The sequence below is a fragment of the Chiloscyllium plagiosum genome, unplaced genomic scaffold (assembly GCF_037043375.1).
Source record: "Chiloscyllium plagiosum isolate Xiang-an unplaced genomic scaffold, Cpla_swu_hap1 HiC_scaffold_27, whole genome shotgun sequence".
Taxonomy (NCBI): Eukaryota; Metazoa; Chordata; class Chondrichthyes; order Orectolobiformes; family Hemiscylliidae; genus Chiloscyllium; species Chiloscyllium plagiosum.
In genome coordinates this window covers 16,589,763-16,612,173 of record NW_028270165.1, presented here as the reverse complement: position 1 = coordinate 16,612,173, position 22,411 = coordinate 16,589,763, and the positions used below count along the sequence as shown (strand labels likewise).

At 46.4% G+C, this 22,411-nt stretch overlaps 2 protein-coding genes and 1 long non-coding RNA gene across 3 annotated transcripts in view; 2 read left to right on the top strand and 1 right to left on the bottom strand.

Annotated features, from left to right (window-relative positions):
• The window catches only part of LOC148143255 (uncharacterized), a 135,123-nt gene extending 127,439 nt beyond the window's left edge, over positions 1-7,684 (top strand). Inside the window, exon 6 of the mRNA XM_087975793.1 lies at positions 6,708-7,684. Within this exon, the coding sequence (XP_087831919.1) occupies positions 6,708-7,472 (765 nt within the window). The 3' untranslated portion in view covers positions 7,473-7,684. The remainder of the gene's footprint in view (positions 1-6,707) is intronic.
• Positions 7,685-13,597: 5,913 nt separating this feature from the next.
• LOC148143247 (uncharacterized) overlaps positions 13,598-22,411 on the top strand; it is a 229,622-nt gene continuing 220,808 nt past the window's right edge. The window contains exon 1 of the long non-coding RNA XR_015751158.1: positions 13,598-13,685. This is a non-coding gene — a long non-coding RNA (uncharacterized LOC148143247). The remainder of the gene's footprint in view (positions 13,686-22,411) is intronic.
• Positions 21,061-22,411, bottom strand: part of LOC148143254 (uncharacterized) — a 39,770-nt gene continuing 38,419 nt past the window's right edge. Inside the window, exon 4 of the mRNA XM_087974097.1 lies at positions 21,061-21,472. The gene's annotated coding sequence lies outside the window, so the exon portion shown is untranslated. The remainder of the gene's footprint in view (positions 21,473-22,411) is intronic.

Sequence of the window (22,411 nt, the reverse complement as noted above, 5' to 3'; positions counted from 1 at the left end):
CCTGTTCTCCCACTTTGTCCCCATAATCCTCGATCCCCTTGATGCTCAAGAACGTCTCTATCTCAGAATGATCAAAGAAAGAGTAGAGTCGATCAGGGATAGCATAGGGAACTTGTGTATAGAGTCTGAGGAGGTAGGGGAAGCCCCAAATGAGTTTTTTGCTTCTGTCTTTACTAAAGGAAAGGACCTTGTAGTGAATGAAACCATTGAGGAGCAGTTAAGCATGCTGGAGCAGATAGAGATTGAGGAAGCCGATGTATTGAAAATTTTGACAAACATTAAGATTGACAAGTCGCCAGGGCCAGACCAGATTTGTCCTCTGCCGCTTTGGGAAGCGAGAAATGTGATTTCTTCACCGCTTGCGAAGATCTTTGCATCCTCGCTCTCCACCAGAGTCATACCTGAGGACTGGGGGAGGCAAATGTAATTCCTCTCTTCAAGAAAGGAAATAGGGAAATCCCTGGCAATTACAGACCAGTCAGTCTCCCGTCTGTTGTCTGCAAGGTGTTAGAAAGGATTCTGAGGGATAGGATTTATGACCATCTGGAAGAGCATGGCTTGATTAAAGGCAGTCAGCACGAATTTGTGAGGGGCAGGTCATGCCTCACAAATCTTATTGAGTTCTTTGAGGATGTTACTTGACAAGTTGATGAGGGTCGAGCGGTGGATGTGGTGTATATGGACTTCAGTAAGGCATTTGATAAGGTTCCCCATAGTAGGCTCGTTCAGCAGGTCAGGAGGAATGGGATACTGGGAAATTTAGCTGTCTGGATACAGAATTGGCTGGTCGACAAAAGACAGCGAGTGGTAGCGGAAGGAAAATATTGTACCTTGAAGTCAGTGGTGAGTGGTGTTCCACAGGGCTCTGTTCTTGGGCCTCTACTCTTTGTAATTTTTATTAATGACTTGGATGAGGAGATTGAAGGATGGGTTCGCAAGTTTGCAGACGACACAACGGTTGGAGGTGTCGTTGACAGTATAGAGGACTGTTGTAGGCTGCAGCGTGACATTGACAGGATGCAGAGATGGGCTGAGAGGTGGGAGATGGAGTTCAACCTGGATAAATGCGAAGTGATGCATTTTGGAAGGTCGAACTTGAAAGTTGAGTACAGGATTAAAGACAGGATTCTTGGCAGTGTGGAGGAACAGTGGGATCTTGGTGTGCAGGTACGTAGATCCCTTAAAATTGCCACCCAGGTGGACAGGGTTGTTAAGAAAGCATATGGTGTTTTGGCTCCCATTAACAGGGGGATTGAGTTTAAGAGCCGTGAGAGCTTGTTGCAGCTCCATAAAACTTTGGTTGGACAGCACTTGGAATACTGTGTCCAGTTCTGGTCGCCCTATTATAGGAAAGATGTGGATGCTTTGGAGAGGGTTCAGAGGAGGTTTACCAGGATGCTGCCTGGAATGGAGGGCTTATCTTACGAAGAGAGATTGATTGAGCTCGAACCTTTTTCATTGGAAAAAGGAAGGAAGAGAGGGGACCTAATTGAGGTGTACAGGATAATGAGAGGCATAGATCGAGTTGATAGCCAGAAACTTTTTCCCAGGGCATAAATTGTTAACACGAGGGGTCATAGTTTTAAGCTGTTTGGTGGAAAGTATAGAGGGGATGTCTGAGGCGGGTTCTTTACGCAGAGAGTTGAGAGAGCTTGGAATGCATTGCCAGCAGCAGTTGTGGAGGCAAGGTCATTGGGGATATTTAAGAGACTGCTGGACATGCATATGGTCACAGACATTTGAGGGTTTGTACATTAGGTTTACCTCACATGAGGATCAATGGTCGGCACAACATCGTGGGCTGAAGGGCCTGTTCTGTGCTGTGCTGTACTGTTCTACGTTCTAATTATCCTCAGTGACCTGGCCTCCACAGCGTTCTGTGGCAGTGAATTCCATAGATTCACCACTCTCTGGCTGAAGAAGTTTCTCCTTACCTCCATTCTGAAAGGTCTTCCCTTTACTCTAAGGCTGTGCCCACTGGTTCTAATCCCTCCAACCAATGGAAACATCTTCCTAACTTCCACTCTTTCCAGGCCGTTCAGTATTCTTTGTTTCAGTTAGAACCCCCCTGCTTGTGGGCCTATTAACCAGCGTCAACTGCATCCTTCAGGATGAGTTACAGCAGGGATTAGGTTCAGCAAACTGAGAATGGAGGGAGAGTGTGTGGGAAAGAGATTTTCAACTTCTAAAGAATAAGCGAGGAAAGAGAGTTCATTATAAATTAGAACTGATCAGGTGGGCTGATTGGCCAAAGTGTGGTAGATGGAGTTTAATTCAGAGAAATATGTGGTTTGCATTTTGGTCAAGCAATCCAGGCAGGACTGACACCGTTAAGGGGAGTGTTGCAGAACAAAGAGACCTTGGAGTGCAGGTTCATAGTTCCTTGAGAGTGGAGTTACCAGTAGACAGGATAGTAAAGGAGGCATTTCCTTTATTGGTCAGTGCATTGAGTATAGGAGTTGGGAGGTCATGTTATGGCTGTGTAGGACATTTGTTAGTCCACGTTTGGAAGACTGCATTCATTTCTGGTCACCCTTTTACGGGAAAGATGTTGTGAAACTTTGAAAGATGTCGGAAAAGATTTACAAGGCCGCTGTCAGAGTTGGAGGGTTCGAGCTACAGGGAGAGGCTCATTCGGCCGGGGATATTTTCCTGAGAGCATTGGAGGCTTAGGGGTGACCTTATAGACGTTCATAAGAGGCATGGATAGGGTGAATATCCAAGGTCTTTTCCCCAAGGTAGGAGAGTTCAAAACTAGAAGGCATATGTTTGAGAATTTCTAAAGGCACCTGGATGCGTACATGAATAGGAAGGGTTTAGAGGGATATGGGCCACTTGCAGGCAAATTGGACGAGATTAATTTAGGATAATTGTTTGGCCGGGCAAGTTGGACCAAAAGGCCTGTTTCCGTGCTGTATGACTCTAATTTTCTTTGGTGAAAGCAGAAGTGTGATTGTGAAGGCTGGAGTTTCAGAGCAGCTTTCAAAGATGCTTTGCCCTTAATGGGAGCAGAATAAGTTACAATGAAATCCTGCATTTGTGAGACAGCAACTGAGTGAGTGAGTACATCCAGGATTTTGGTGGAAAGTGGGAATTCATTGCACTGTGGAGATGAAGCCCTACCTATTGAGTCATTTCTGCTGGTGAATGAAACCAGGTCTCAAGATTAGGAGGAGTAGATTCAGGACACAGATGAGGAGGAATTGCTTTTCCTGGAGTGTAGTGAATCTATGGAATTCTCTGTCCAAGGAAGCAGTAGAGGCAGCTTTGTTAAGTATGTTCAAGACACAGTTGGATGGGTTTTTGCAATGGTAGGGGAATTAAGGGTAGTTGGGACAATGCAGGGTGGGGAGGATCTGAGAGAATGGATAGATCAGCCATGATCTTAATGAATGGCAGAGCAGGCTGGATATGAAACTACAACCCTGCATTTCCCATGGCTAACCCACCTAACCTCAATATTATGGACAATTTAGCATGAACAATCCAAAACAAGGCCAGTGAGCAGTGTAGTGATGTGGGAAATGAACTTTAGAGAATGATAGGGACAAGGAGAGTAAATATACCAGCAATAAAAACTGGATTCTAAAGATCACAAAAATTGAAACCAGAAACAGTATCCGAATGTGTGCTGCATTGTAACAAAAGTGAATGAGTTGACTGCACACATTGAAGAGAATAATTATGATCGGAGACTCCTTACAGAGACATGGCTTCAGGATGGCAAGGATTGGATCCTGAATATCGAGGGTTTGGTCAAATGGGAAGTGAGGTAAAGGTATAGGGTTGGTGCTGCTAATGAAAGCACTGATCACAGGGTGTCAGCTCGGATTTCAGGTCCTGATTTCTCTGTCCTGTGCTGATCTCCCTGTTCCCACAGCGTAAGATGTCGGTCTGTTCTCCGCTTTGCTGGATTTTTGCTGAAGATTTGCCCACCCCACCCCCCCCCCGCCGCTTCTTTTTTTCACTTTCCGGAACAATACAGCATTCAGCCAATCAAGCCCCAATCCACAATTTCCCAGCCTGTCAACCATCCAGACACATAGTATCATCATAGCAGGGAATCACACGAAAAATGAAATCAAATTTGAAACAAATAGGTGCTCACGTTTAATGTTTGTTCATTCGGAAGTAAACCAGAAATGGGGGTCTCCCAGGATTCTGATTCTGTCCTACTTGAGGAATTCTCTCTCTCTTACATCTATCTATGAGAACCCAGCTATGATTTACAACAATATTTACACCAACAGAAGTAAGGCATCTGTTCTCAAATAGACAGAGATAAACAGGATGGAAATAGACATTTTCTCTCTCATGCGCGCACGCACACAAGTCCACAGGAGTGAATGTATATATGCAGAGCTGAGCAGAAATGACACTTTGTTATTAAAATTATATGGAGAAGGTGCCTTCCAGGAAGACTGGGGTGTGCATATTAATGATACCTGCAACCCATTTGAAAAGATGAAAGACTTAACAATCCAGGTTTGTTAAATGTATCATTTCAGTGGCAGGACACTGTCATGTTTTTCTATAAATTCTGTGTCTTATGATCTTATTCTCCACAATCACCTGATGAAGGAACAGCGTTCCAAAAGCTAGAGCTTCTAAATAAACCTGTTGGGCTATAACATGGTATTGTGATTGTTAACTTTGTCCAAGTTAGGGGGGATTGGCTATGCTAAGTTATCCATTGTACCCAGGGACGTGCAGATTAGGTGTGATAGTCAATGAGTAGAGCAACAGGTCTAGGGGAATCGGTGTGGGTGGGTTACCCTTCGAGTGTTGGTTTGGAATCGTTGGGCTGAGTGGCTTGCTTCCACGCTGTGGGGATTCTGTGAAGGGAAGGGATTCCTGCAAACTGTGCACCTTGCCCTGACCCTTTTGTTTCGTCCCTTCTCCCTCCCCCTCCCTCACCCATTGGCGTCACAACACGGAAATGGCCCTGTCAGTTTGAGTGAAACTCCCTCTCTTTGGGCAACTTTTCATCCTGGGAGGGACAGAGAGGGGAGGGGGGAAATCTATTCACTTGTGGCAATTGGAGTGAATCCAGGGAGGGAGCTGACGCTGCAAACTCAGGTATGTGTCTTAATTACCTGGGTGAGGAGGGACAGAAGGATGGGGAGGGGCTGTTTTCCCCATTGCGCCACAGCCTGAGAGGTGACATTATAGACTTTTATAAAATCATGAGCATGGATAGGATAAATAGTCAAGGTCTTTCCCTTGGGATGGGGGAGTCCCGAACTGGAGGGTCATAGGTTCAGGGTGAGGGCAGTGGGGAGATGTAAAAGAGACCTCAGGGGCAACGTTTTCATGAAGAGGGTGATGTGTATATGGGATGAGCTGCCAGAGGAAGTGGTGGGGGCTGGTACAATTCCTACAGTTAAAAGGCATCTGGATGGGCGGATGAATACAAAGGGTTCAGATGGAGAGCGGCCACGTGGTGGCATATGCGACTGGCGTCATAGAGATGTACAGTACGGAAACAGACCTTTCGATCCAACTCGTCCTTGTCGACCAGACAGCCAACCCAATTTAGTCCCAGCTGCCAGCACCCGGCCCATATAGGGGCCAAGTGATGGCAAATGTGACTAGATTAATTTAGGAAATCTGGTCAGCTCGGACAGGTTGGGCCCAAGGGTCTGTTTCCGTGCTGTGTGACTCTAATCGTCTTCAGTGAAAGCAGAAGTGTGGTTGTGATGACTGGACTTTGAGGATGTTTTGCTCTGACAGGAAGCAGCAGAGCTTGACTGAAGTGTGTAGGTGTTAATGCCTTGATGTCTCCGTTTGCTCCCACCTTCCTGGGGTCGTTAACCAAGAAGCTGCATTGCAGGTTCACCCTGAATTGACACTTTTTTGTTTGCTTCCCAAAAGCAGACCTGCTCACTCTCAGCAGTATCCCAGTGTTGTGAAAGATATTAACTTTCAGGTGGAATTATCCAAAATTTGGAGAGATGTCAGTCTTGATGTTTTTGCTTTTTCTGCCCCTGTAAGATCCTGAATCAGCACCTTCAGGGGAATTAGTTATATCAGAGTGAGAACAGAGTGGGATGGTGCTTTCAATTTTGTGGAGTAACAAAAGACCAGAATATTCCGCAGAAAGTAGAATTGCTTGTTTTGAATTTTTACCCTGCACTGACAGTGATGACTTTTGTAATGTCTTTTAAACAGTGGATTTGAAGATAGAAGCTTCAAAATCAACGCATGAAGTTCTTATGCCCGAAACATTGACTCTCCTGCTCCTCGGATGCTGCCTGACCTGCTGCGCTTTTCCAGTACCACACATTTCGACACTGACTCTCCAGCGTCTGCAGTCCTCACTTTGATGTCAATGTCTGACAGTCACTCAATCCATCGGGACCGGAAACAATTTTCAACTATGATTCTGTGAGAAGGAGCAAAGCATTTTGGTTCCTGTTTGAGTACGTTTTCAGCATCAGTGGGACTGGATGAGAGACCCTACTGTTGCAGCGCATTGAGTGTGGGGTGTGTAGCAGCATCTACAGCCTGGAAAGAGGAATTGACGACAGGGAGGGGCTGGAAGTGTGTGTGTGTGTGTGTGTGTGTGTGTGTGTGTGTGTGCAGCTGAAGCTTCGGCCATGGAGAACCCTGAGGAATCCCGCCCCGTGGAGAAATGGTGGAAGTGTGGTGATGGCGGAAAAAGCTTCCATTTCCCGTCTGTCCTGGAGACTCATCGGCGCATCCACACAGGGGAGGGGCCGTTCTCCTGTCCAGAGTGTGGGAAGGCCTTCAGCAAATGCTCCGACCTGCTGAGGCACCAGCGGTCCCACACGGAGGAGAGGCCCTTCAACTGCCCCAAGTGCGGGAAGAGATTTACCCGGGCCTCCCACCTGCTGAGGCACCTGCGGGCCCACACAGGGGAGAGGCCGTTCTCCTGCCCTGAGTGCGGGAAGAGATTTGCCCAGGTCTCCAACCTGCTGACCCACCGGTGGACCCACACCGGGGAGAGGCCCTTCAGCTGCCCTGAGTGTGGGAAGGCCTTCAGCGATTTCTCTTCCCTGCTGACCCATCGGCGGGTCCACACTGGGGAGAGTCCCTTCAGCTGCCCCGAGTGTGGGAAGGCCTTCAACAATTCCTCTTCTCTGCTGATCCACCAGCGGATCCACACTGGGGAGAGGCCCTTCAGCTGCCCCGAGTGTGGGAAGGCCTTCCGCCATTCCCCCAACCTGCTGAGGCACCGGCGAATCCACAATGGAGAGAAGCCTTTCAGCTGCCCTGAGTGCAGGAAGGCCTTCAGCAATTCCTCCAACCTGCTGACCCACCAGCGGTTCCACACCGGGGAGAGGCCCTTCAGCTGCCCCGAGTGTGGGAAGGCCTTCAGCAATTCCTTCAACCTGCTGACCCACCGGCGGGTCCACACAGGGGAGAGGCCCTTCAGCTGCCCCGAGTGCGGAAAGGACTTCACGCGCTCCTCCCTCCTCCAGAGGCACCAGCGAGTTCACATAGGGTGATTGAAGGCATGACGGCTGAGTGCCATTATCGACTGGACTATTAACCCAGTTCCAGGGGGTCCCGGGTTTGAATCCCACTGCAGCAGATGGCGCTATACAGGGTATGGGTTGAAATTGCTGAGTGAGTCAATGCTTCCTCCAGGTTAAGGCTGTACCGAGGATCCAATTACAAAGGGACATCTTGGTGCCTGACCAATAGTAAAGAAAGTGATGGGGGGGCTGCGGGGAGTGTGTGCGCTTTGGCTTTGAGCTGTTTAAAAAGCAGCTACTTTTTTCTCTGCCATTTTGCTGAGCGGATCTGAAGCTGTAACAAAGTTGGGTCGCAATAAAGGTTATTTGAACTTGCTGCGGGGCTCAGACTCTCATTGAAAGCTTTGAGCTCCAAGAGTTTTTGTTTTAAAGCTGTCCATTTCTTTCAGCCTCCTGCACTAACCTTCCAATGTTGCGTATCAGATGGAGTCGTGAATGAGCAGCCAGTATCGTGAGAACTTGTCAATTTTTCAGGAGTGCAGAGTGTGTCATTTCATCGGCGTTATAAAGTTTCCTGGCAGCATCAGGAGGTGTGGGCTGCGTTCGCGAGAAATTATATGGAGGAGCCGATGTTGGACTGGGCTGGATAAAGTTAAAAATCACACAACACCAGGTTATAGTCTAACAGGTTTACTTGGAAGTATGAGCTTTTGGAGCACTGCTCCTTCATCGGGTAACTGTGGAACAGGATCATAAGACACAGATTTTATAGCAAAAGATCACAGTGTCATGCAACTGAAATGACATATTGAACAAACCAAATTGCTGTTAAGTCTTTCACCTTTTAGAATGAGTTGCAGGTTTCAGTTCATTAATCTGTAAATCCCAGAACTACTATTAATTCACATTCTCGAGATGACTTAAGGTTTTTTTTTAAAATAAGTGACATCTCAGCCCAGACAATGCATTAAAAGTGTGAGGTTCGAGTCTGTCTGTATCCCAATCTTGAATCAGACTGGTTCTAGTTCCCAAGTAGGAAATTATAAAATATTACACGGATTGACTGCCTACAGTTTCTGCACTTTTTGAGCAAAGTAGAATGTATCTGCAAACATAATTCTGCCAATACAAGTTTGCCCAAAAAGTGATGTGTGAATGCGTGCATGTGAGTTTGTGCATGAGAGTGCACGTAAAGTGTGTGCATGTTTGGTAAAGTGACTGTGTGATGGAGTATAAGCCTGAGAGAGTGTTGGGGGCGTGTATGTGTGGGTGTCTCAGAGAAAGCATGTGTATGAGTGAGCTATTAAAAGCGAGGTCTTGTGTTTTGCTAAAACAAGGAAGGGCAGGACTTGTACAGATAATGCTAGGGCCCTGTGTAGTGCTGTAAAAGAGAGACATGGTGGGGTTCAGGTACATAGTTCTTTGAAAGTTGCATCGTTGCTAGACAGGGTGGTCAAGAAGGCATTTAGCATACTTTGTACTCAATGTAGCATACTCAATGTTCACCCCATTGAGTATAGGGGTTGGGACATCATGTTGAGGTTGTACAGGATGTTGGTGAGGCCACTTGTAGAGTACTGAGTACGATTCTGGTGAACCTGTAATATGAAGAATTCTATGAGAGAGGGTTCGGTAAAGATTTACCAGGATGTTGCCAAGACTGGAGGGTTTGAGTTATAAGAAGAGATTGGGACTTTATTTATTGGAGCACAGGAGGTTGAGGAGTGACATTATTGAGATTGATAAAATCATGAGGAGTGGAGGTAAGGTGAATAGCAAAGGGCTCTTCCTTAGCATAGGGGAGCTCAAGACTCAGGGGCATATTTCTTTAAAGTGAGAGGAGAGAAATTTAAAAGGAACGTGAGGGGCAACGTTTTGACAGAGGGTGGTTTCCATGTGGAATTTGGATGAGTACATGCATAGAAAGGTTTAGAGGGATATGGGCCAAACACAGGCAAGTGGGACTAGTTTAGTTTTGGAATCCTGATTGGCATGGATGAATTGAACCAAAGGGCCTGTTTCTGTGCTGTATACCTCTCTGAACCAGAAGTGATCTTATTGAAACCAGTAGAATTCTGAAAGGGGCTTGACAGGATAGATGCAGACAAAATTCTCCTTTGTTGGGATTCTATGACTCCCCCGACAATGTGGAAGCAGGCCATTCAGCCCATTTATTTTACTCTGGCCCTCCGAAGAGTTTCACCCATATCCATTTCCATCCTCCGTATTTCCCATGGACAATCCACCCTAAATTGCACATCCCTGGTCATTATGGGTAATTCAGCACAGCCAATCCACCCTAACCTCTACACCCTAATCTATAAATTACCTCCTCAAAAATGAAATTTAAATGCAGAGTTTTTCTCTAAGAAAAATGTCACTCTGACTCAATATTCGGATGCAGACAGAATTCACACCTATTGTTAGAAAAGCTCTGCATTTGAATGATATTCTTGAGAAGATAATTAAAATCAAATTCTGGGATGAACATACCAAAGAACAGAAACCCATTCGAAAGGTGAAAGATTTAATCTAAAATTGTTTGATGTATTACATTTCCATGACACTGGACTCCATTGGCTGTAAATTCCATAATCATGATCTCATTCTCCACAACCACCTGATGAAGGAGCGGCGCTCCGAAAGCTAGTGCTTCCAAACAAACCTGTTGGATTATAACCTGGTGGTGTGTGATGTTTAACTTTGTCCGTGGGAAGCACATGAGTTGTGGGACTGGAAACAGTTCTTATTTTGTGATCTATTCCAAGTGAAATTTCTCCTCTGCGCAGGCACGGGTGAACAGTTTGGCTTTTGTGCTTTGTGAGAGATCGGGCTAGCAGCTTTTAAATCCTTATGTTAAACAGTTCAAGTAAACTGTTGATCAGCAATTGTATTCCGAGAGTGGTACTTCCAGCTCTGGTAATCCTGTTGCATCAACAGAGAGAGGGAGAGGATGTCACATCTAAAGAGCAGACAGAAAAGTTATTTCGCTTGTTCAGTCAGTTGAGTTGGTTCCGCACTCAGATGAGACTGGATACTGCTTTTAATGGATCATAATTAAATGCTACAATGGAACACCTTAAATTCGAGGAATTTTGAAAGGGCAAATGGAACAGTAACTTTGAAGAGAGATGTTCTTCCATTTCTAACCTTGGGTGAACCATATGAGGCATTTTTATTGATAGCTCCATAATCATCATCCTGCTGGATTTTTTTCAGGGCAAACAATTTCTGGTGGGAGAAATTCTGTATCCTGGGAAGGTGGGGAAATTTAAAAAAAAAAAGGCTGTTAAAAGCATTTGAACTGTGGGCCCACAAGCTCTTGTGGGAGCAGTGCATTTGCCAAAAACATTTCGGAGGAATTCTGTCTAACTGTTGGACTGAAAGTAGTTTCCCACTGAACGTTAAACAGGTATTGAGAACGTTGTGCATTATAGAGTGTGTTCCAGAGGACCGGAGGAGGATTGAACTTGCCAACGTGAACACCACTTTGCAGAGAGAGGAAATTTCTCAGGAGGTTGATGGAAGTCAACAATTGTCAGATTATTTCATGAAAATAACAGCTTATATGGGGATCCCAGAAGAGGGGTATCTGTAATGAGCACACAGAAACAAACCCTTCAGTCCAGGCCAGCCAGATATGCTAAATTAATCTAGTAACCCATTTGCCAGCATTTGGCCCATATCCCTCTGAATACTTCCTATTCATGTCCCCATCCAGATGTATGTTTTTCTTTGGAGAATACGGTGAGAGCCTAGATATGCTATTACTCAGCCTTTCCCCACTGAGCTTCACCTTTCCTTCATGCTAATTGTAGCTGGAGAAGCCCGAAAGTTGAAAAGGATTTCCTGGGGGAAAAAAACGTTTATTTAAGATCGGGCTCAGTGATGGATTTTCTAAAGCTTGGCTATTGTAGATTTCAATCAGACAAAAAAAAAACTTTCAGTTGTTCTTGTCCAAGGCAGAGTAGATATTCTTTTAAGGTATAATTGAGATATCTACATTCTTTACAATGTTTTTCCATCATTACCAGTGATTGTCCATCATTTGGTTTATTGAGCATCATCTTTTTGTGATTCGCCAGAGATGATTTGAAGTGAATTCTGTAAGATGCTTTTCTATTTTATTTAACTTTACCTGGCTCTTTAAGGCAACCATTTTCTTTTCATGCGATTGGTATTAAAATATCTGTGTATAATAATGAAGCAGCTCATTTATTCTGAAATTATTTCAATTAGTTGGTCAATTGCCAAATAATTGCTGCACAACTGTTGTCAATATTGATACCCAGGAAAGCTATTTTGTTTATTTTGTTTAATATATTTCCTTTCTAAAGATCTTATCCAAATTATAAAATGATTGTATTTTCATTTGAAATAAAGTTTGCAGTGTCTTATTAAATAGTTGAAAGTAACTTTGTACTTAATTGCTCCGTTTGGGATTAAACATTGTGACTTTGATAAAAGTGATCTTTCACAATTTATGGTGAATCTATTAACAAACGAATGTTGCCATTTGCTCTTGAATTACCACAAATTCAATTTGAAATTCTTGAATGAGTTGAACAAGGGGTAAAAAGTGAATATTTATTGCACTTTTTCTGAAATTCTCTGCACTGCCATTGTATTTGGTTAAATGTATGTAACCCTCTTCATACCTTTGTATTTCTTTGATATTTCATTTGTCAGTGCTACTGCCCAAATAGCCTAAAAAAAATGTTTTGGCAGTTGGTGAAGTTGTGAATTTTTAGTCTAGTAACATTGTTTCACAATTGAATAATCTGAAGATTAATTTAGGCACATACAAGAACGTCAAAGAGATTGTGATGATAGAAAGTCAACATGCAGAATTGCCAATGAAATGTAAACTGGCTGCTCTTAATTTGGTACAGACTAAGTAGAAATAATGGCATTGTACACAAACTGTGTGTAGTGTGAGTTCAGAATTGTTCTGATCCTTTTAATTCTGGCACATGCAGTGATAGCAGCACCATAATCTGTTTTATTTGTTCGTGGAATGTGAGCATCACTGGCAGAGCCAGTATTTGACTGCTAAGAACACAGATATGAATATTCGGTGAGGTTGAGTTGCAAGGTCGACTGTGGCATAACAAATTGTACTGGCTTGCACTGTACTCTGACAAGACAGAGACTTTGGGAGGAGAACAAAAATAGGAATTTCTTCTTCAATATTGATGCTCCCATTTATATCTCTCAAAAGGAGATTGTTTGGTCCATCAAATTAATAATGGCTCTTTTGTTGAATTATTTCCCTGCATCCGCATATATCTGGAATCGTTTTCTTTTCAAGAATTTTGCAATTACCTTTGCCATTTACTGGTTACATTACCCCTTCAAGATCATTTCAAATCGTAATAACTTGCTTATTTCCTTAAAAATTAACCATCTCACGGCAACCCCAAACCCCTTTTTCAAAGTGGCTGCACTATTTCCAATATGGTCATGCTTTGTAAATATTACCATATACCATTAATTATGTCCAAGTCTCTTTAGATTTCAATGTATCGTTTTAAATATAAAAATGCCCCGTACTTGTAGCTCAGCCCTTTAAATATGTTCTGCTCCTCTAAGCGCAATGTATATTTACCCCTTTAGATATGAATATGTCTCTTAAAGGGATATTTCTGCTTACAAATAGGCAACATCTCTTCGAAATGTAGATTCATTTAGATATAACTGCGTCACTTTACATATTAAGATATCCCTTTGAATGTGCCCCCATCCCTTTGAATGGTAATCTTGTCCATTTAACCCTCTTTATTTGCAGAAATAGCCCGTTAAAATGTTCACGTCCCTTTAAAATGCAGATTGCCCACTTTATATGTGACGCCGTTCCGTTAGATGTCGGAATATCTGTTTAAATTGAGCCGTGAGCTTTCCCAATGTAGACAGGGCTCCTCGAAACGTGGCAGTGTCCCCCCTGCAGCTGCAGAGCGAGACAGGAGTTTGTTTTTGTGAATGAGCAGTTGTAGCGCGAGGTGGCTGTTGCTTGGTGACGGTGAGGCTCCCCCGGCCCCGCCCATCCCCCCGTGCAGACGTCACGCGGGGGCGAAGGCGGTTGGGAGGAGAAGTCGCTCGAGCGGGGAAGCGGCGGGAGGGCGGCCGTTAGGAAAATGGCGCCGTGCGGCCTGGGGCAGACACCCGTCACTGGGCACCGCCGCCTTCCTGGCGCAGCTGCTGTGTCACGGCCACACCGGCCGGCTGTACAGCAGGCAGGAGCCGGTGAGCATTTCGGAGGCGGATGGGGTTAAGGGCCTGCTTGGGAACTCGTCGGCCGCCTGGGTGGTGGAGTTCTACTGGTCGTGGGGCGGCCCCTGTGTCAACTATGGGGCCACCTTTTTTTTAATTTCAAAAATATACTTTATTCATAAAATAATTTGATGGTCTGTACAGTTGGTCATGCCATACATATGTAAACATGTACATACAGAGATCACAATTTATCATTTTTATATACAGGTCTGTACATTTTTCAATCATATGCCCATATAATTAGCTGAGGTGTCAGCAGAGCCCAAATGACTGCATGGACCTTGGAATGTGCCAGTCTGCAACACTCAGTCGGGGTCAACTCCTTCAGCTGGAAGATCAGCACGTTTCGGACCACCCAGAGAGCGTCCTTCACCGAGTTGATGATCCTCCAGGCACAGTTGATGTTTGTCTCGGTGTGCGTCCCGGGGAACAGGCCGTAGAGCACGGAGTCCCGTGTCACAGCGCTGCTCGGGACGAACATCGACAAACCTCTCCAGACTTCCTCTGCATAGGCACATTCCAGAAGGACGTGTGTGACAGTCTCGTCCCCCCGCAGCCGCTTCGAGGGCAGCGCGCGGTGTGGCTGAGAGTCTGGGCGTGCATAAAGGATCTCACAGGCAGAGCCCTTTTCACCACCAGCCAAGCCATGTCTTGGTGCTTGTTGGAAAGTTCTGGTGATGAGGCATTCTGCCAAATGGCTTTGACAGTCTGCTCAGGGAACCGCTCGATAGGATCCGCCCTCTCCTTTTCCTGAAGGGTCTCAAGGACACTACGTGCTGACCACTTCCTGATGGACTTGTGGTCAAAGGTGTTTTTCTTCATAAACTTCTCCACGAAGGACAGGTGATACGGAACGGTCCAACTACTCGGAGCGTTCCGCGGCAGCGAGGCCAGGCCCATCCTTCGCAACACCGGGACAGGTAGAACCTCAGTACGTAGTGACACTTGGTGTTTGCGTACCGGGACGCACAGCTTGATGCAGCCACACACACAGGTGGCCATCAGGGTGAGGGTGGCATTGGGTGTATTTTTTCCCCCGTTGCCAAGATCTTTGTACAGCAAGTCCCTTCGGACCCGGTCCATCTTTGACCTCCATATAAACTGGAAGATGGCCCGGGTGACTGCAGCGGCACAGGTTCTGGGAATAGGCCAGACCTGTGCCACGTATAATAGCAATGACAGTGCCTCACACCTGATGACCAGGTTTTTTCCCGCGATGGAGAGCGACCGTAGCGTCCATCTGCCCAGTTTCTGCCTCACTTTGCTAATACGCTCCTCCCAAGACTTGGCGCACGCCCTAGCCCCCCCCAACCAAATACCCAGCACTTTCAGGTGGTCGGTCCTGACGGTGAAGGGGATCGAGGATTGGTCGGCCCAGCTCCCAAAGAGCATGGCCTCACTCTTGCATCGGTTTACTTGGTCCCCGAGACCCGTTCGAACTGGTCACATATGCACATGAGTCTGTGCACGGACAGCGGATCCGAGCAGAAAACGGCGACGTCATCCATGTAGAGGGAGGCCTTAACCTGCAGGCCCCCGCTGCCAGGAATAGTCACCCCTCTCAGACTCGCATCCTTCCTGATGGACTTGGCAAATGGCTCTATGCAGCACACAAACAAGGCAGGAGAGAGAGGGCAGCCTTGCCTGACTCCAGATCTGACTGGGAAGCTATCTGATTCCCACTCATTGATTGAGACTGCACTGACAATGTTGGTGTAGAGCAGTCTGATCCAATTGCAGATTCCCTCACCAAAGCCCATTTTGGAGAGAACATCTCTCATATACCTGTGTGATATCATGTCAAAGGCTTTCTCCTGGTCCAGGCTGACCAGGCAGGTGTCCAACCCTCTGTCCTGCACGTAGGCGATCATATCCCTGAGGAGTGTGAGACTCTCAGCGATCTTCCTGCCCGGCACAGCACAGGTTTGGTCAGGGTGAATCACCGACCCCAGAGCAGACCTGACCCGGTTGGCGATTACCTTTGACAGAATTTTGTAATCCGCATTCAACAGTGAGATTGGTCTCCAATTTTTGAGTTCCTCCCAGTCCCCCTTCCGCTTGTAGATGAGGGTGATAATGCCTTTCAGTGCAACACTTAACAATCCAAGTTTGTTCAAAATATCGTTTCTGTGGCAGGACACTGATATTTTTGTAGAAATTCTGTGCCTTATGATCTTATTCTCCACAATGTGGAGCAATAGGGGTAGTGAAATGGGTGTGGCTTTGGAGGGTCGGTGTGGACGTGTTGGGCTGAGTGGCCTCTTCCATACTGTGGGGATTGTCTGAAGAGAAGGGGTTATTGCAAACTCATTGTTTTTTTTTGCTTCCAAAAATCAGACCTGCTCACTCAGCAGTATCTCAATGTTGTGAAAGATATTAACTTTCAGATGGAGGTATCCAAGATGTAGAGAGATGTTTTTGCTTTTCTGCCCTTGTAAGATCCTGAATCAGCACCTTCAGGAGAATTAGTTAGAGTGAAGTAAGAACAGAGGGGGAGAGAGGCTGGGATGGTGCTTCAATTTTGTGAAATAACAAAAGAAAAGAATATTCCACAGAAAGTAGAATTGCTTGTTCTGAATTCCTACCATGTACTGACAGTGATGACTTTTGTGATCTCTTTTTACTGATTATTTGAAGATCTGAAGATGGAAGTTTCAAAATTAACAGATCGATCTCCTGCTCCTCGGATGCTGCCTGACCTTCTGTGCTTTTCCACCGCCGGACTTTCCTACACCGACTATCCAGTAACCACTGTCCTCACTTTGACGTCAATGTCTGACAGTCACTCAATCCATCGGGACGAGCACGATTTTTGACTGTGATTCTGTGAGAAGGAGCAAAGCTTTTTGGTTCCTATTTGAGTGCGTTTTCAGCATCAGTGGGATTGGATGAGAGACCCACCTTTGCAGCCTACTGAGTGTGGAGCCTGAAACAGCTATATGGCCTGGAAAGAGGAATTCATAGCAGGGAGGGACTCTATATGTGTTTGTGTGCAGCTAAAGGTTTGGCCATGGAGAAACCGGAGGAATTCTGCCCCATGGAGAAACCATGGCAGTATGGCGACTGTGGGAAAGGCTTTTATGCCCCGTCTGACCTTGAGACTCATTGGCAGTCACACCAGGGAGAGGCTCTCCACTGCCCAGAGTGCGGGAAGACCTTTACCCAGGCCTCCCACCTGCTGACCCACTGGCACATCCACACGGGCGAGAGGACCTCCAGCTGCCCCGAGTGCGGGAAGGCCTTCAGTAATTCCTCCGCCCTGCTGATCCACCGGTGGATCCACACAGGCGAAAGGCCCTTCAGCTGCCCCGAGTGAGGGAAGGCCTTCAGTTATTCCTCTGCCCTGCTGAGGTACTGACAGGTTCAGTGCGGGAAGGGCTTTACCCACACCTTCCACCTGCAGAGCCATCGCAAGAGGTTTGAAGGAGCGACGGCCGAGTGCCATTATCGACTGGACTATCAACCCAGTTCCGGGGACTCCCAGATTTGAATTTCACCACGGCAGATGGTGGAATTGGAAATCAGTCAGAAATCTGGAGTTCAGAATCTAACGATGAAACCATTTTTGGGGAGTGGGGGTCGAGAAATTCCTATCTGATTCACTCACTTCCTTTTTAGGGAAAAGATTCACTCAGTCGTCCCAGCTGCATCCTTTATCCGGTCTGACCTGCACATGACTCCAGACCCACAGCCATGAAAAACTTAGTTGGAGACAGGGTATAGGTTGAAATTGCTGAGTGAGGCAATACTTCCTATGGGTTCAGGCTTTACCACGGATCCAATTACAAAGGGACAACTCAGTGCTGACCAATAGTAAAGAAAGGCAGGGGGATGGGAGTGTGTGGGCTTTGACCTTGAGCTGTTTTTTAGAAAAGCTACTTTTTGTACACTTGTTTGCTGGGAGGGATCTGAAGTTGTAACAAGGTTGGGTCACAATAAAGGTTACCTGAACTTACCCTGGGCTCAGACTCTCATTGAAGGCTTTGAGCTTCAAGAGGTTTTTTTTTAAAGCTGCTCATTTCTTTCAGCCTTCTGCACTAAGTTTCCAATGTTGTGTATCAGATGGAGCAGTGAATGAGGAGCTAGTATCGTTAGAAATTGTAAATTTTTCACGACTGCTGGTACTGCGTCATTTCATCAGCATTGTAAAGTTTACTGGCAGTTCTGGGAGGTGTGGGCTGTGTTCATGAGAAACTATGTGGAGGTGCTGGTATTGTACTGAGGTTGATAAAGTTATAAATCACACAACACCAGGTTATAGTCCAACAGGTTTATTTGGAACTACCAACTTTAGTGTCAACTGCAAACTTACCCATCCACCTATGTCTACGTCCAAGTCATCTATAAAAATGACAAATAGCAGTGGTCATAAAACACATCTTTGTGGCACACCACTAGTAACGGGACTCCAGGCTGATTATTCTCCATAAATCACCACTCACTGTCTTCTTTCAGCAAGCCAGTTTCTGATCCAAACTGCTAAATCACCCCCCGTCCCATGCCTCTGCATTTTCTCCAACACCTACAATGTGGAACCCTATCAAAGGCTTTACTAAGGTCCATGTACACCACGTCAACTGCCATAACCTCATCCACATGCTTGGTCACCTTCTCAAAAAACTCAATGGGGTTTGTGAGAGATGCCCTGCCCTTGATGAAACCATGTTGACTATCTGAAATCAACTTGTTACTTGCTAGATGATTATAAATCCGATCTCTTATACTCCTTTTCAAAAGCTTCCCTGCAACAGACGTAGGGTCACTGGTCTATAATTACCTGGGTCATCTCTACTGCCCTTCTTGAACAAGGGCATAACATTTGCACCCCTCCACTCCTCTGGTACTAAACCTGTAGACAATGATGACTCAAAGATCAAAGCCAAAGGCTCCACCATATCCTCCCTAGCTTCCCAGAGAATCCTCAGATAAATCCCATCCGGCCCAGGGGACTTGTCTACTTTCACTCCTTCTAGAATTGATAGCACCTCCTCCTTACTAACTTTGATCCTTTCTAGTCTAATATCTCGTATCTCATTCTTCTCCCCTACAATAGTCTCCTTTTCCTGAGTGAAGACCGATGAGAAATATTCATTAACAGCTCTTGGATCTCCACAGGGCCCACACACAACTTCCTAATTCTGTCTTTGGCTCTATTCCTACCTTAGTCATCCTTTTATTCCTCATATACCTATAGAAAGCTTTAGGGTTCTCTTTTATTCTACCTGCTAAAGACTGCTCATGTCCTCTGTTTACTCTTAAATCTCTCTTTAAATCCTTCCTAACTAATCTGTAGCTCTCCATGGCCTCATCTGAACCGTCTCATCTCATTGTCACAAAAGTCTCCTTCTCCTGCTTAACAAGAGATGCAATTTCTGTAGAAAACCATGGTTCCCCTACCTATCACTTCCTCCCTATCTGACAGGGACATACAAACCAAGGACACACAATATCTGTTTCTTAAACCAGCTCCACATTTCAATTGTCCCCATCCCCTGCATTTTGCTACCTCATTCTATGCATCCTAAGTCTTGCCTCATTGCATTAGAATTGCCCTTGCCCCATCAATAATTCTTGCCCTGCGGCACGTTCCTATCCCTTTCCATCGCTAAATGAAACCTAACTGAATTATGGTCACTCTCTCCAAAGTGCTCACCTACCATTAAATCAAACACCTGGCCTGGTTCATTACCAAGTACCAGATCCAGTGTGGCCTTCCTTCTTGTCAGCCCTTTGACATACTGTGCCAGAAAACCCTCCTGCACACACTGGACAAAACTGATCCATAAGACGTACCAGAGTGAAAGCATTTCCAGTTAATGTTGGGCAAGTTACAGTCCCCCATAATGATCACCCGTCTACCTTAAATAAAAATTGATTTCGCCCTCTCCTCCCTCTCCCTCCCACTTCCCCTCCCCCTCCCAGGATGAAGAGCTGCCCAGAGGGAGGGAGTTCCACTCAAACCTGACAGGGACACTTCCGCCTTGTGACATCATCAATGGAGTGAGGCCCAAAAACATGCTGCCGCACTGCGCTTACTCCGGACGGCCGCTTGCACGCACTGCGCCAGTGCTGCCCTGTACAGTTTCCAAAAATCCTTTCCCTTCAGCGAGGCCATTCGGCCTAACGAGTCCACGCCAACTCTCCAAAGGGTAACCCACCCACACCTATTCCCCTACCCCTAGTGCTCTACATTTACCCCCCCTGACTAATACACCTAACCTGCACATCCCTGGGCACTATGGGTCAATCCACCCTAACCTGCACAACCCCTGACCCTACATGAACACACTGGTGCCTCTACAGTTGGGTGCAGTGTGTGAAGCCCTTCCTGAACTGAAAGCGGGTGAATGGCCACTACCCCCACCAGTGGGTCAGCAGCTTTACCGAGCAGGTGAACCCCTTCCCGAAGGGCCTGTCCCTCTCGTGGAGCTGCTCATGCCTCCACAGGTCGCTCAGCTGACTGAACCCCTTCCCACACTGAGCAAGTGAACAGCCTCTCCCCTGTATGGACCCGCTGATGTTGCGGAGGAATCGCTGAAGGCCTTCCTGCACTCGGGGCAGCTGATGGGTCTCTCCCCTTTAGCAGGGTAGAGGAAGCACTGAAGGCCTTCCAGCAGACTGGGCAAGTGAATGGCCTCTCCCCGGTGTGGATCCGTCAGTGGGTCAGCAGAGTGGAGGCCCAGGTAAATCCCTTCCCGCACTCGGTGCAGCTGAAGGGCCTCTCCCCTGTGTGGACCCGCTGATGCTTCAGCAGGGTGGTGGAATAGCTGAAGGTCTTCCTGCACTCTGGGCAGCTGAAGGGCCTCTTCCCCCGTGTGACCTGCTGGTGGGTCAGTAGGTTGCAGGCCCGGGTAAAGCTCTTCCTGCACTCGGTGCAGGGGAACGGCCTCTCCCCGGTGTGACTGTGCCGATCAGTATCCAGGACAGGCGGGAAACGGAAGCTTTTCCCGCAGTCGCCACACTTCCATGGTTTCTCCACGGGGCGGGAGTCCTTGGGTTTCTCTATGGCTGAAGCTTCAGTTACAGACAAACACGTGTAGAGCCCCTCCCTGCCGTGAATTCCTCTTCCCAGGCCGTATCCCTGTTTCAGGCTCCACACTCAGTGCACTGCAACGGTAGAATCTCTCATCTAGTCCCACTGATGCTGAAAATTTACTCAAACAGGAACCAAAAAGCTTTGCTCCTTGGCACAGAACCATAGTCAAAAATTGTTGTGGTCCTGATGGATCGAGTGACTGTCAGACTTTGATGTCAACGTGAGGACTGCAGACACTGGAGAGTTAGAGACAGAAAGTGTGGCGTTGGAAAAGCACAGCAGGTTAGGCTGCATCCGAGGAACAGGAGAGTCAATGTTTCAGGCCTAAGCCTTCCATCTGTTGACTTTGATACTTTCGTCTTCACAACTTCAAATATTCTGTGAAAAGAGATTACAAAGGTCATCAGTGTCAGTCCCTGATAGAAAAGAAAAGATAAAGTAAAAACAGAAAAGACATCTATCCCATCCCCTTCCCAATCTTTTATCCTTCTGTCCCTCCTCACTGTGTAATTAAGACACATACCTGAGTTTGCAAGTGAAAATCAGACCCCTGGTGGGGTCACTCGGTTCCGCGATCAATGAACCCTCACCATCGGTGTGACTGTTTTAGACTTCACTCTTTATTTCTTCATATGGCTGGATACAGTGTGTCCGGAAACATTTCTGTATTCCTCAGAGGAACTGCACACATGGCTTAATACAGAGGCACTTGTACACTTTTCTTAAAGGAAAACATGGGCCGTGATCGCATTGTATATTCAGACAATTACCAATCAATACATGATATCACTTCATTGACAGATAGTTGATCCACTGATATTAACTGGTAAATAACTGAGGTCATAACGTTGAGGTCACTTTTATCTTGTGATTCAGTGACACTGCACCTGCATCGAGAGCCAACAGTGTGGTTAACATTTCCTTATCGTATCAAGCTCCTTCTGTATTCTAGTGGATGCATTAGTTATGCTACTCCCTGTGGCCTTATTTCAGGTGCGATCCACGTCTGTAGGTGAGACACGACTGTCTCCAGCTGAGATTCCCTGCAGTTGCCCGCTCCGTACCCCTCGGAACAATTCGGCTCCCTCCTCAGTCCACTTCCACCACATGACCGAAGCAATGATTGGCTATGTTCTTGCTCTAACTAACGTTGTGCGTGCGGCCTACGGCAATGTTCCCTCCCTTTCAGCCTTGTCATGGATAGAGCCTGGTTCATTGGTGCTCGTTAAGATGGGATGGCTCCTTCTAGGTTTTACTTCCCACCCCTACGGTGGTCAAAGTCGCTGGGCGCACGGCTTGGGTCCACCTGGACCATTGTAAATTGACTGGCCGCACCAATCAAAAGGGGGGAAGAGGAGGAGAGAATACTGGAATCCCAAGACAAGGAGTGGACCCTGTCCATTTGGGTTTTTGAATTTTGCTGTTGTTCTAATGCTATTCTTAGTTCAAGTATCTGTAATAAGAGAAGGGACATGTGGGAGATTGCACATCTACTGACCTGTTTGATCACATACAACATCCTGATGGAGAAAGCCACTAAATATGGATGCGACCAGGAATGATCAGAGATTATCCACCACCCGTGCTGAGGAGATGTCGTCCAGTGCACTGGACCAGACGCCTTCGACGTGTGGAACGTGATGAAGATTGATTATTGCAA